Here is an 11,933-nt window from a genome sequence, read left to right as displayed (position 1 = left end):
GTAAGTTGTGTATCCGTACTGGTGGATGTCTAGTGTGAATAGAACTGGTGTGCATGGGTCTGCGTGTCTGTCCTCATTTTTGGGCCTGTGTTGGGTTGGTTTGTGGGTGGATAAGGGACCTGTGACAGGTGACATTTGTTATAGAAATTTTAACATTCAAAGATTAATTATGTTTACTAACCATAAAGTTCTGATTTTATATTTCTAACATGTGATAAAACCTATCATACTTCCACTTCTTTGTCTCAAGGTGACTAAACTTTCTAATCTAGATCTAACAATAAAAAAAAGATAAATCTTAGTTCCTTCTATTTAGGATGTAGCCATGAGACGAACTTTCAATATGAACTAACCATCTAACAACTTTTTGAGTTAATGTAACCTTGTTCAATGTAACGTTGACGATGAACTGAACGTTCTGTTCTTTTACTATATTAGGGCGTGATTAACTGAAATGTTAACCCCTTACTAACTGTTTTTTTTTTTGTTGAGGATATAGGATATTTTGCTGACGTCACTAACAAAGGATGATGAGGGGATGGGGCTTGCTTTAAACAGTGTAACCAATCGTATTGATAGAGTGTGACATTAACAGTCATAATGAAATAATTAGTCATGATGATTCTTTTTTTTAATGTGTCTGGCATTATCATATAAAACATGTGTACTTCTTCTTTTAAGCTGAGATTCTCTGAGAATTGCTCGAGTACTCCCAGCTGAAATAAAGAGCATTTGAAGGACATTTGCTGAAGACTGTCTGTCATTTAAGCTGCGCAGCAAGAACAAGTAAATTAGAATTATTAGCACCCGGCCGCCGTCGACTGTAGACGTGCTGGGGTTATAGGATTAGTACCCGGCCGCCGTCGACTGTAGATGCGCTAGGGTTATAGGATTAGTGCCCGGCCGCCGTCGACTATAGAGGCACTAGGGTATAGGGTAGGTTTATTGCTCAGCCGACGTCGACAGTAGACGCGCTAGGGTAAAAGTATAAGACTTGGCCAACTAGAGTGAGTATTATTGTAGAGTAGTCAGGTTCAGGGAAAAAATCCATCACATTCCAGTGACATATATATATATATATATATATATATATATATATATATATATATATATATATATATATATATATATATATATATATATATATGAAGAGTTCAGATGCAAAAGCCTCTAAATGCCATTTGAAATTTTCTTCTTTAATGATGATTTTTATCAAACTTGTATATTTAAGTTCAGTAATTTCACTTAAATAACAATTAATAGATAATTATCATTGCCATTTAAGTGAAATCACTGAACTTAAATATACAAGCTTGATAAAAAATTATCATTCTAGAAGAAAATTTCAAATGGCACTTAGAGGCTTTTGCATCTGAACTCTTCATATATATATATATATATATATATATATGCTAAAATCCCTATAAAGTACTTTCACTCATGTTCTTGTGCTTTTAAAAGTAATTATCTTCTGGGGTAAGTAAAAGTATTAATGTGGATTACAACTGAGCAAAAACATTTGAATTATTGACAAGAACAAGTGCAATACAGTTTGCGTTTTGTTACTAATTCTGTTATAAACAATTAAAATTGTATGTACAATACAGTTATGAATTTTGTCTCATTGGGCCTTTCATTTCACTGACTCTAATACAATAGCTAAAATATTACACAGTGATTTTAAGCAAGTTTTTTTTTTTTATATGAAACTGGTGCTAAAATTGTCCTTCTGCTACAATCAGTGCTGCTAAATGTATTTGAATGGTCTTAAGTCACAAAATCACCCCTTAACAGAAAGCATGACATAACAGTGGAACATATACTGTAACTCATCTGCATTTCTGCTCAAGCCAGTCTAACCACTTTGGGAAAAACAAGTGAAGTTATGTAAGTGATCTCTTTCCCAACATGTTGCATAATCTCAAATATCTTAAAATGCTGCAGCAAGATACTTAACAATAAAAAATTGTTTTTTTATTCTCAGATCAATTCATATTTTTAGCTTGACACGTTTTATTCCACTCAGTTGCATGTCTTTTGTTTAGCTGACTGTATGGAAAAAAAGACTATATTCAATAAAATCAGTTTGTGCCTTGCATCTCAAGCTGATTCATCGACTATGAAACTGTGAATCATTTCCAGTCAATCACAGTGTTACAATGTTACACATCTGTCTCTGGAAGGGAAGCCCATTGCTCCAAATCGAACACAATCATGTCAGTGCCCTCGCTAGATGAATCATCTGCAACGCAAATAAATGATCGTCATATAACAAATCCACATAGTTAGCCCATCATATAAATAGGTCTTTGGTACCTCCATATCTGTGTTGCTTTCTTTTTCTATCTCGGTCCCATTTCTTCTGGAAACCCTAAGACGCAGCCACCAGGAAGAATACATTTACATTTACAGAGCAGCGCTGAACGCCCACATGTGCTCTGACAGCCGGACCACCGATGTACTTGAACGAACACCAACTGACCACACACACACAAAACTCACGTCTTCATACTGTTCATCACTGTATAAGTTTGCTGTACATCTCAGGCTGAATCAAGTACTGACTACTGTATTGTTCACATTACACATTCACTTATTTCACATATTATTGGTGTATGTAAAAAAAATCCCACCACCATTACTGAAATTGTTGAGGTAATTACCGCTCGTTGCTGTTAAAGTTTCGTTCAGCAGGTTGTTTTCTATGACACAGGTTACGGCAGTGTCTGCTGATATGTTGATGGATAGGACACTTGTGATGTTGTAGAGTTCAGACTGTGGTAGAACATTCATATATGTTTTGACTAATGTTTCTGGAGGAGACTGTGTATGGTTAACAAGCCAGGAAATGGATGGAGCAGGAAATCCTCCTCTGGAGCTGCAAAACAATCTGGTTTCGCCACCATCCACTCCATTCTGTCTTAATAAAGTAGGATGGCTGAAATGACCTGCATGCAGATACATAGGTTAAATGCTTGAAACCAAAATACTTTGAATAAAAAGTCAAAGTTACAGTCTGGTTGCAAAAAAGATATTATCCTTACCTGCTACGGTGAGACAGACAGTGCAAAGAGAGCTGCTTTTTTCACCGTGGGGCTTAAGATGAAAACTGTAATTATGTGTGTCTGATAAATGTATATCGTGTAACTCCATGGAAAAATCTCCGGTTTTGGGGGCTAAAGATGACACTGTAGTCCGGATACTGTGGGACACATTTTGATTGTCCACTTGTCCCTCTATCCAGACTGTGGTGTGTATTATTTGCATTCCTCTTCTCCATTCAGTTGAGATGTGGAAGGAGGTCAAATTTTTCAGCCCATTATAAACACAGGGAAGGAGGACACGGTCCCCAATCACTCCAACTATGCATTCATCAGCTAGTAGTAGATAGTAGTAGATATGAGTTAAAATGTAATTCTTCAATCTAAAGAGTAGCCTACAATGTCTCTAATGTATTAATCAAGAGTCGATTGAGCTGGAACTAATTGAAACAAACACACAGGACTTACCTTGTACTGAGGCAACACTTGTGATGGCAAGCAGCAAAGCACCAAACATGTCCCTGTCATCGCTTAAAGATATAGTCATGTGGTTTTTTTTAAAAGCACACCTTATGGAGAGGAGGTGTGTACTGCTGTCAAACTGGTATAAAACTGGTGGTGTCACAGTTGTTTTTAGATCATACTTTTAGGCTGTGCCCAAAACCAAAATGACATGCAAAACTGCACTCCTGTCTCGTTTCCTTTGGAGAAATTAAATAAATAAAACTTTTGGTGATTTTAATTAAAATCAAAGGTCAAATAATTTTGAATTTCCGCAAAATGTTGTTACATATTCTTTTGCCCATAGCCTACAGTCAGAAAAAAATGACCACTTGTTTTAATAAATCTTCTCAATAGCTGTCAAACCTTATGCCACAGGTCATACTTGATTCAAATGACTCGTGGGTGGATGGATAGATAGATACATAGAGTTTATATTATCTGAAGAACTTGAACTTTATGGTTGTGAAAGCACTCAGTGGACAGCTTGGTTTGTGATGTAAATGTTGCATCATCAGATCACTAGCTTGCGCTGAACGCTGACCACGTGACCCAGCACGCCCCTGCGTAATCGCCAATCCACTCCATCCCCGACCCTACACGTGTAGTGATTGGCGTAGAAAGGTTGTGTTGCTATATAACCCTCAATGTACTGTTAATCATTTAGTTTACAGTAAGTAAGTAAGAGAGCTGTTCACTCTTTTATGATCTCAAGGCTGTATAGCAATCTCATCGTCAGCCATATCCGGGGTCCATATCCATGGCTTCACACAACGGCAGCTCAGCCTCATCCGGCTTCCAGCCGGTCTTTAAATCGTTCGCCACAGATGCGATCCACGTTGGTTCAGAGCCGGAGCAGTGGAACTCTATGGCCGTAGTGCCTCCCATTTCACTGTCTACCACCTTTAAACAGCACGGTCCGGGGCAACATGCGGTAAGTTGTAATGGTTTGACATTGAGAATATATTGTGCTGTTTCGTTTTAGTCCGATATTTGAATGGAGATTGTATGTTGTTTTGAACGCAATCGATGCGTGGAAGTTACTTATCGAGTGAATGGAGAATGAGGCTATTATTGTAATCAGGGTATTGCCCATTTAAATGGGTTTTTGATATGAAATGTACAATGGCAGGACTTTTAATATGAAACACAAGTATCATTTTTTAAAATCATAAATTAATGTAAAGATATAAATTAATATACCAAGGGTGACAACATGAATGACTCGCAGAATGACTAAGCACAGCTTCTCGTATCGTACTGAAACCAGTCTGAACCGGCTTACTGGTTTTAGATGGTCTAGCCTAGGCTGGTTTTCTGACTGGTTTGAGAGGGGCTTTTAACGTTACTTTGTTGGAAGATCCTAAACACAAGTCATACCTATTTATGCCAACAGTTGATGAATTAACAATTTTTTTTAAAAACACCACAGCTTAAAATAATAAAAAATAGCTTAAATGGCTGGTTGGTGATGGTCTTAGCTGATTTAAACTGGTGTCCCAGTCCCAAACCCCTAGAAACCAGTCAACATAAGTAGGATCTTGTGGTTACAGATTACATCAGCAAAGATGCTGCAAGTTGACAAGTATGGTATTTACCCAACCGTATGAGTCATGAGAACACAGGTGGTTCAAATAAATGCGTGTGCTGGCTTGTGAACTGTTTCCCTTTTGAAGTGAAACTACAATGTTGCATACTTGTGATTTTTTTTTTTTTTACTTTTCAATGAATTTACATTATTTCTTTATTGCTCAATCAGAGATTCGACACTTTATTTGCACAATTAAAACCACTGCATAGTATTTTGAATTCAATACCTTTTTCCTCTAATGTTTTGTCTGCCAGGGTTTTGAGTACAGCAGGAGTGGAAATCCCACAAGAAACTGTCTTGAGAAAGCAGTTGCTGCTTTGGATGGTGCACAATACTGTGAGTGCATCACCAACACAAAACTATTTAATATTATCTACAAATGCTATTGCCATAAACCTAAAGCTCTGATTTTCCTAACAGGTCTCGCTCTTGCTTCTGGATTGGCTGCAACTTTGACCATTACACATCTTTTTAAGGCCGGAGATGGAATTCTGTGCATGAATGATGTTTATGGAGGTGCGTTACTGCTCCTAAAAAACTATTTAAGCTTGAAAAGGTGAGATTAAGGTAAGAGATACTGAGTCTGTCACCTTTCCCACTCCACCAGGAACTAACCGATATTTCAGGAAAATTGCTGCTGAAGTTGGCCTTGACGTCTCATTTGCTGACCTCACGAAGCTAGACGAGCTAAAGACAGCTTTAAAACCGAATACAAAGGTACAGCTGGCAGAGGAAACAGGTTTTTCTTTTTTTTAAGAACACAATCAGGTTTTTAAATCTTCCTTTTATCTCTCAGCAGTATATAGCTACGCCTCTGATAAAATTACTGTGAGTAAGTGGGTGGATCTGGAAATATTTAGTTACACAATTAAACCTGACAGAATGTGTGTTAATCAGCTCTGGGAAGTTTGACTCTAACTAAAATGGGGAAATAAATATCCCTGTTTCTACAGATGGTGTGGATTGAAACGCCCACAAACCCTACTATGAAGGTCGTGGACATTCAGGGCTGTTCAGATATTGTCCATGAGCACAACAAGGACACAATTGTTGTTGTGGACAACACTTTCATGTCAGCCTACTTCCAGGTATACACATTTATTTTCTCAGCTGATGTTCTTTTAATGACTGAGAGTTGATAACTAGGGATATGAAAGACAATTAAAAGGTGACTTAACAATGTAACAATTAAATTTATTAAGCATAGAGTTTTCTTTAACAGTACTAAGTATTCATTTAATTATTTCACCATTTTTCTCATTACTGGAACAGCGCCCTCTTGCACTTGGAGCAGACGTCTGCATGTACTCTGCAACAAAGTACATGAATGGTAAAAACTAATTATAAATTAGATATAAAACTTATATAATTATAAACATGCTTAATCAAAGTTATAATAATCTGTATAATTCCAGGACACAGCGATGTTGTCATGGGGTTGATGTCTCTCAACCGCGAGGACCTCTATGAACGGCTGAAGTTTTTGCAAAATGGTAAGTCTTTGCTTAAAGTCCCCCTGTAGTCAAACATTTTATCCCTTAAAACCCATCTTTGATCACCAAAATGACATTTAAATGTTGAAAAACAAAATTATTCATGCCTTAAAATTGCTACAATGTAACTGGGTGGTGATGGCGCAGTGGATAAGACGCATGCCTTTGGTTTGAGAGACCCGCAGATGCATCTTTAAAGCTTTGAAGGACAATTATTATTTTCTTGTTGTCAGATTGGCAATCTCAAGGCCAAGGAATCGTAGACGACTGAACTTATCACCAAAGCGTGTTAAAGGTTCAGTTTAGTGTTATAATGTACAAAAACATACAGGAGATGTTGTGTTTTAATATGCTAGAGCAGTGTTTCCCAACCCTGTTCCTGGCGGCACACCAACAATGCGGGTATTCTTTGTCTCCCTAATCAAACACACCTGATTTAACTCATCAGCTCATATAAACCCATCTGATTATGAGCTGATGAGTTGAATCAGGCGTGTTTCATAAGGGAGACAAAGAATACGCGCAGTGTTGGTGTGCCGCCGGGAACAGGGTTGGGAAACACTGTGCTAGAGAGAGACGCAGAGTGTAATCTTCAAATATTTCTCTGCGAACAAGGAATTCTGCAAGAATTGAGTTCTTTTGGGGGTCTTTTGTAAGGGACAAGAAATATGCCTTTCATTCACTTGAAAAGAAAGTTGCTTGTCTTCAGGTGAAGGTAATATCCTGTTTTAATATTTGCTGGTATTACCTGTAGTCTCATTGCTAAGCAGTTTAAAAATGTATTGCTGTAACTCTGAAAATGAGCATAGCACAAAAGAAGAGTTGTTGCCATCTCTCTCTTCCTCTATATTTAATTTAGCACTTGGGGCTGTTCCCTCTCCATTTGACTGTTATTTGTGCAACCGGGGTCTGAAGACACTGCACTTGAGAATGAAGCAGCACTTTAAGAACGGAATGGCAGCGGCACAGTTTCTAGAGGCCGACCCGAGAGTGGAACGAGTCATCTTCCCAGGTGTCTGTGTTATTATACTCATTACATACAAGTGTGTGTTGGGTGAAAATGACACATGTTGGTGATTGGTCAAGTAACCTACCTGAAATTAAGATTTCAAATGAATGCAATGGTAAATGCTTGGTTGCATCAATAATAATACTGCATGAGTGTGATGTTGTGAATTTATTTACACTACCCACAAATTTTAGGGTTTATGTTTTAAAGTATTTGAAAGAAGTCTCTTTTGATCACAAATGCTATATTTTATTTTTGCTTAATCAAAAATAATGTAACTTTTAAAAAAATATTATTAAACATTATGATGATTTAAAATTGTAATAAGTTTTAAAACTGATCTCAAAATTTTAGGGACCTCATTGGTATTATACCTGTGGCCAACCTTGAACTTTATTGTTTAAATGTAACTGATATTGAGGGATTCCAGCCAGATTTAATTGACTCTCTCTCATCTTTTTTACTCCAGGTCTTCCATCTCACCCTCAGCACGAGCTGACAAAGAGACAGTGCACAGGCTGTCCTGGGATGATCACTTTCTACATTAAAGGGAAACTGGAGCACGCCTCAACTTTCCTCAGCAATCTGAAGGTACGTTTAAACTACTTATTATTTGAAAATCTTATTCCATTCTATTATTCCATTCTACATTTTTAAAGAATCTATGTTGTATTTTTAATTTCAGTTGTTTGCGCTTGCTGAAAGTCTTGGTGGTTATGAGAGTCTAGCAGAGCACCCGTAAGTACCGAGAACACTATCCAAATCCACTGACTCTTCTGAGGGAAGATTTGATTTAAATCCAGAGCATATAGCAAAAAAATGTATGAAGTATATTCACAATCTTTTGGTTTGTGAAATGCATATGCCAAATATGCACCAAGCATAGTAAGTGTGGATGTATGTGTGAGCCCTAAAAAATGTTTAAGAGGGCTTTTTATGACCAGAAGGGGGCGCAAGAATTTAGATGTACTAAAGCAAGGGTGTCCAATCCTGCTCCCGTGCTGCGTTCCAGTCCAAAATTGCCATGCCCTTCACTCGCTAACTTCCCTCCGTCTCGTTCACTCGGATGTACGTCATTGCTTACGTTGCACGAGATGGTGCTGTCTCACTGTGGTGGTTTGTTTACAGTGGTTGATTCTATTTGACAAGGGCAGATACACAACCAAACAACCGTGCGGCCATTGGGGGGCCCTCTTTAGTTGGGCTCTACCTTGTCTACCCCATTGCGACGGCTCTGTTCATTTCCCAAGGTGCACTTTTCTTTTTCAGAGCGATTATGACTCATGCTTCAGTGCCTGAGAATGAGAGGAAAAAGCTGGGAATCAGTGATACACTCATTCGTCTGTCGGTGGGCCTGGAGGATGTGGAAGATATTATTGCAGACATCGATCAAGCCCTCGGTGCTGCAGTGAGTGTTTCACAACACATTTGTTCACATACTTATCTGTAAAACATTTATTTATATATCTATGTATATTAGAAGGTAGACAATTTGTTTCATAAACACCTTTTGGTTACATCCTGAAAGCAATTAATAATAGAAGTTTTCCAAATATTAAAAAGTGTACATATCTCTTCTGTGGATTTTGGTGATCTCGGGGACAAAATTTATTGTCCAATCATTGCACATGGCTTAAACATTTAAAGAAAACAAAGGGAAAAGCTATCCTGTACTAAATGAATTTATCAGTATTTGTGCAATTTTTGCTCACTTCCTCCAAAGGTGCTTTAATGTGTTTAATGGTGCATCCTCATGTAAATTGATTTTATTCCCTGAAATTATTTTTTTTTTTTGTGTGTGTGTGTCAACACTGATATCATATGTGTGTATGTATGTATATACTCACACTCGGACACATACTCACTTATTAAAGTGTCCCATTTCATGAATTAATCTAATGTCTTGCAACCTCTTTTTTTTTTAAACAGCATCCAAAAAAGTAAGAGACTGACCAAGATCAATCAGGAAGAGCAGTGATGCCACATGTGGATGAGACAAGGGCACTTTTTTTTTTTGGCACATCAATTACTTAGTATATTTAATTGTATTTGTCAGGGAACAAATAACCTCAAGAAACTCATCTTTTTCATTCAAAGTACTGGAGATTTGCTGCTTTTTTGTTTCTACTTTTTGTAATTTATAGTTTGGGGTATTGGGTACAGCCTCAATTGTTAAAGTTTTAATACAGGAAAACGCTAGGACTGCAAGGGAAATCTGATATATGATGCAAATGAAGATTCGTATCTTCTTTTTATATAGAATGTTCAAATAAGTGATTCAAGTTGATCGAGAAGAAAAGACACCCTCCGAGTTCCCACAATCACTTTTTATTTTCTGCATCAAAGATGCAAAGCCACCTCATAATGTTTCAAATCACCCTTCATTGATCAGTTTTGTATATTTTCTAAATGCCTATAAGCAATTTTCAAATCTAAAGAGATCACATCCGATCTTTGTCTGTGCTGCCAGACCCATTAAAAGCCATTTGTTTGCCTTTTGTCTTGTTCCTGAACGTCTTTGATGGTTATACACCATAAGCAATCACTTTGAAGTCATCAAGTTCCACAGTCCACACATGTAATTGGAAGATAAATATTATAAGCCATATCTAATGAGCTGATCTAACAAATACATTAATAATGCTGCTAGGACAGCTTGAACTGAGAAGTAATTATTTTTCCGGAGTATTTATCAGGCTTAAATTTATTTATTCTGTCCCCTACTTTGCAGTGTAAGATGTTTAGGGTATGCTGAAAAAAAATATGCTAAATATTTAATCGGAATTCTTGACTTTCAATTTAGCTTTTTATGTGTACTGTGTAAGAATAAATTATGTGGATGCTGAAGAGCTCAAAAATGTATATTACAGCATAGCAGTGGCAAGGTACAAAGCACCTTGGCCTCTGATCTAAAATGATCTATGATCATTAAGCCATTTTGGGGTTGAGCTCATTCTAAAATATCTTTTGGAGTGGAATCTGGGTCGAGGTAGACTACAATTTCTTAAATGACTACTGGGAGCCAGTTAAGGCAAGAAATTGTCAGAAAGCCTTAAGGTCATCCAGAATTCACAGTAACATGTGTAACTAGTGTTCTTACCATCACATAGCCCAAAAATCTGCTTAAAAGCTTACCTTTGAGCTATTTGATTAAATTAAGACTTTACTAGAGTCATGCTACAGGAGAGACTAAATGTTGTGATAATGAACAGCCATTTCATTTTCTGAGAATTATTTTGCTTTCATACTTTAGTTTCTTTCAATACTTTCACTTAATTGGGCAATAACTATCTCTTCCCATTCGGATAGGTGCTGGTAAAAAAAATAATGAAAAGTGACTTTGGCCAGTATGCATCACATTAAAAATGTTATAGGTGTAATTACTGGATGACACATTTGGTTCCTCAGAATGTCTGTGAAGTTGTGCCAGTTCATTTGCAGCTCTGGCCATGTAAGGTCATTCAGATCAAGTGGAAAATTACTCTTAAACTTTGAGCCATCCATTTGGCAGTGTGCTTTAGAGATTAGACATCCTCAAAAAAGATTATATGACCAAAGAAAGAGAATAATTATGGTTATGTAGGACAAAAGGTATGATTTCATTGGTTAATGTTTGTTGCTGCATGTCTACCAAATCATGCTAAACTATATAAAGTCCAAAGCAGAATTCAGGCCATCACAATTTGTAATGAACTTTGACCTCTATCTGGTGAGAGAAGCCTCTCTTTGAAAGCCCTAATAGGATATTATCCTTTCCTGCTGTGATTGTAAACCAACACCACTGATTACCTTAACACTCAGTTATCAGAGGTTGTCTTTAACAAACTCGTGGTGTTTCATGAATAGGGCAATTCATGAATTGAGAATTCAAGCTCCAGTCATCTTGAAATGGCAGGCCTTTGTAAATATATTATTTTATATTTAAATAGGCTATACACCGGCGGTCAAAACTTTGGAATAATTACGATTTTTTAATGTTTTTGAAAAAAGTTTTAAATCAGACTTCATATATGCAGGAAATCTAAAGCATAAACATACAGGCTATCTGGGATTATTAGTAGAAATGTATTTGAATATAAACATCACAGCCCTATTATATTGCCCTACGTTGTATTAAAATCCAAGGTTTTCCATGCATCATCTTGCTCCAAGCGACAGTATATATGCTTGGAAATAAAGCTTATGTCTTTAAAACCTTATGCAGAACAGAAACATCTAGGCCTAGGCTATTTTATTTCCTGATGTAGTTGACTAACATCCACTTCAGACACTTGAGATCTTGTAAACAACAACAGCTA

At 37.0% G+C, this 11,933-nt stretch overlaps 2 protein-coding genes across 2 annotated transcripts; one reads left to right on the top strand and one right to left on the bottom strand.

Moving 5' to 3' along the window:
* Positions 1-1,678: 1,678 nt before the first annotated feature.
* On the bottom strand, positions 1,679-4,086 carry LOC120491284 (ICOS ligand). Its single transcript, XM_039689007.2, is given in 6 exon segments — positions 1,679-2,242; positions 2,317-2,407; positions 2,410-2,477; positions 2,664-2,948; positions 3,045-3,377; positions 3,510-4,086. Coding segments are annotated over 6 exon segments (936 nt in total). The 5' UTR covers positions 3,589-4,086; the 3' UTR covers positions 1,679-2,162.
* A 69-nt stretch (positions 4,087-4,155) lies between these two features.
* Positions 4,156-10,129, top strand: LOC120491282 (cystathionine gamma-lyase). The gene is made up of 12 exons (XM_039689004.2): positions 4,156-4,476; positions 5,388-5,469; positions 5,554-5,649; positions 5,741-5,850; positions 6,087-6,221; positions 6,406-6,463; positions 6,549-6,626; positions 7,486-7,638; positions 8,105-8,226; positions 8,321-8,373; positions 8,905-9,043; positions 9,565-10,129. The coding sequence occupies exons 1-12, from the start codon at positions 4,303-4,305 to the stop codon at positions 9,577-9,579; spliced, it is 1,215 nt and encodes a 404-aa protein (XP_039544938.2). The 5' UTR covers positions 4,156-4,302; the 3' UTR covers positions 9,580-10,129.
* Positions 10,130-11,933: the final 1,804 nt, after the last annotated feature.

The sequence above is a fragment of the Pimephales promelas genome, chromosome 8 (assembly GCF_988280905.1).
Source record: "Pimephales promelas chromosome 8, fPimPro1.hap1.1, whole genome shotgun sequence".
Taxonomy (NCBI): domain Eukaryota; kingdom Metazoa; phylum Chordata; class Actinopteri; order Cypriniformes; family Leuciscidae; genus Pimephales; species Pimephales promelas.
Note: the sequence above shows the minus strand (reverse complement) of the source record. Positions and strands in the feature narration are given on the sequence as shown.

What these genes read in the sequence shown, in the direction of transcription:
- LOC120491282 (XM_039689004.2), top strand. Translation starts at nt 4,303, where the DNA reads ATGGCTTCACACAACGGCAGCTCAGCCTCATCCGGCTTCCAGCCGGTC. An exon ending in TGCAACAAAGTACATGAATG is followed by an intron (nt 6,464 to 6,548) that starts GTAAAAACTAAT and finishes GTATAATTCCAG; the next exon opens with GACACAGCGATGTTGTCATG. An exon ending in GCTGAAGTTTTTGCAAAATG is followed by an intron (nt 6,627 to 7,485) that starts GTAAGTCTTTGC and finishes TATTTAATTTAG; the next exon opens with CACTTGGGGCTGTTCCCTCT.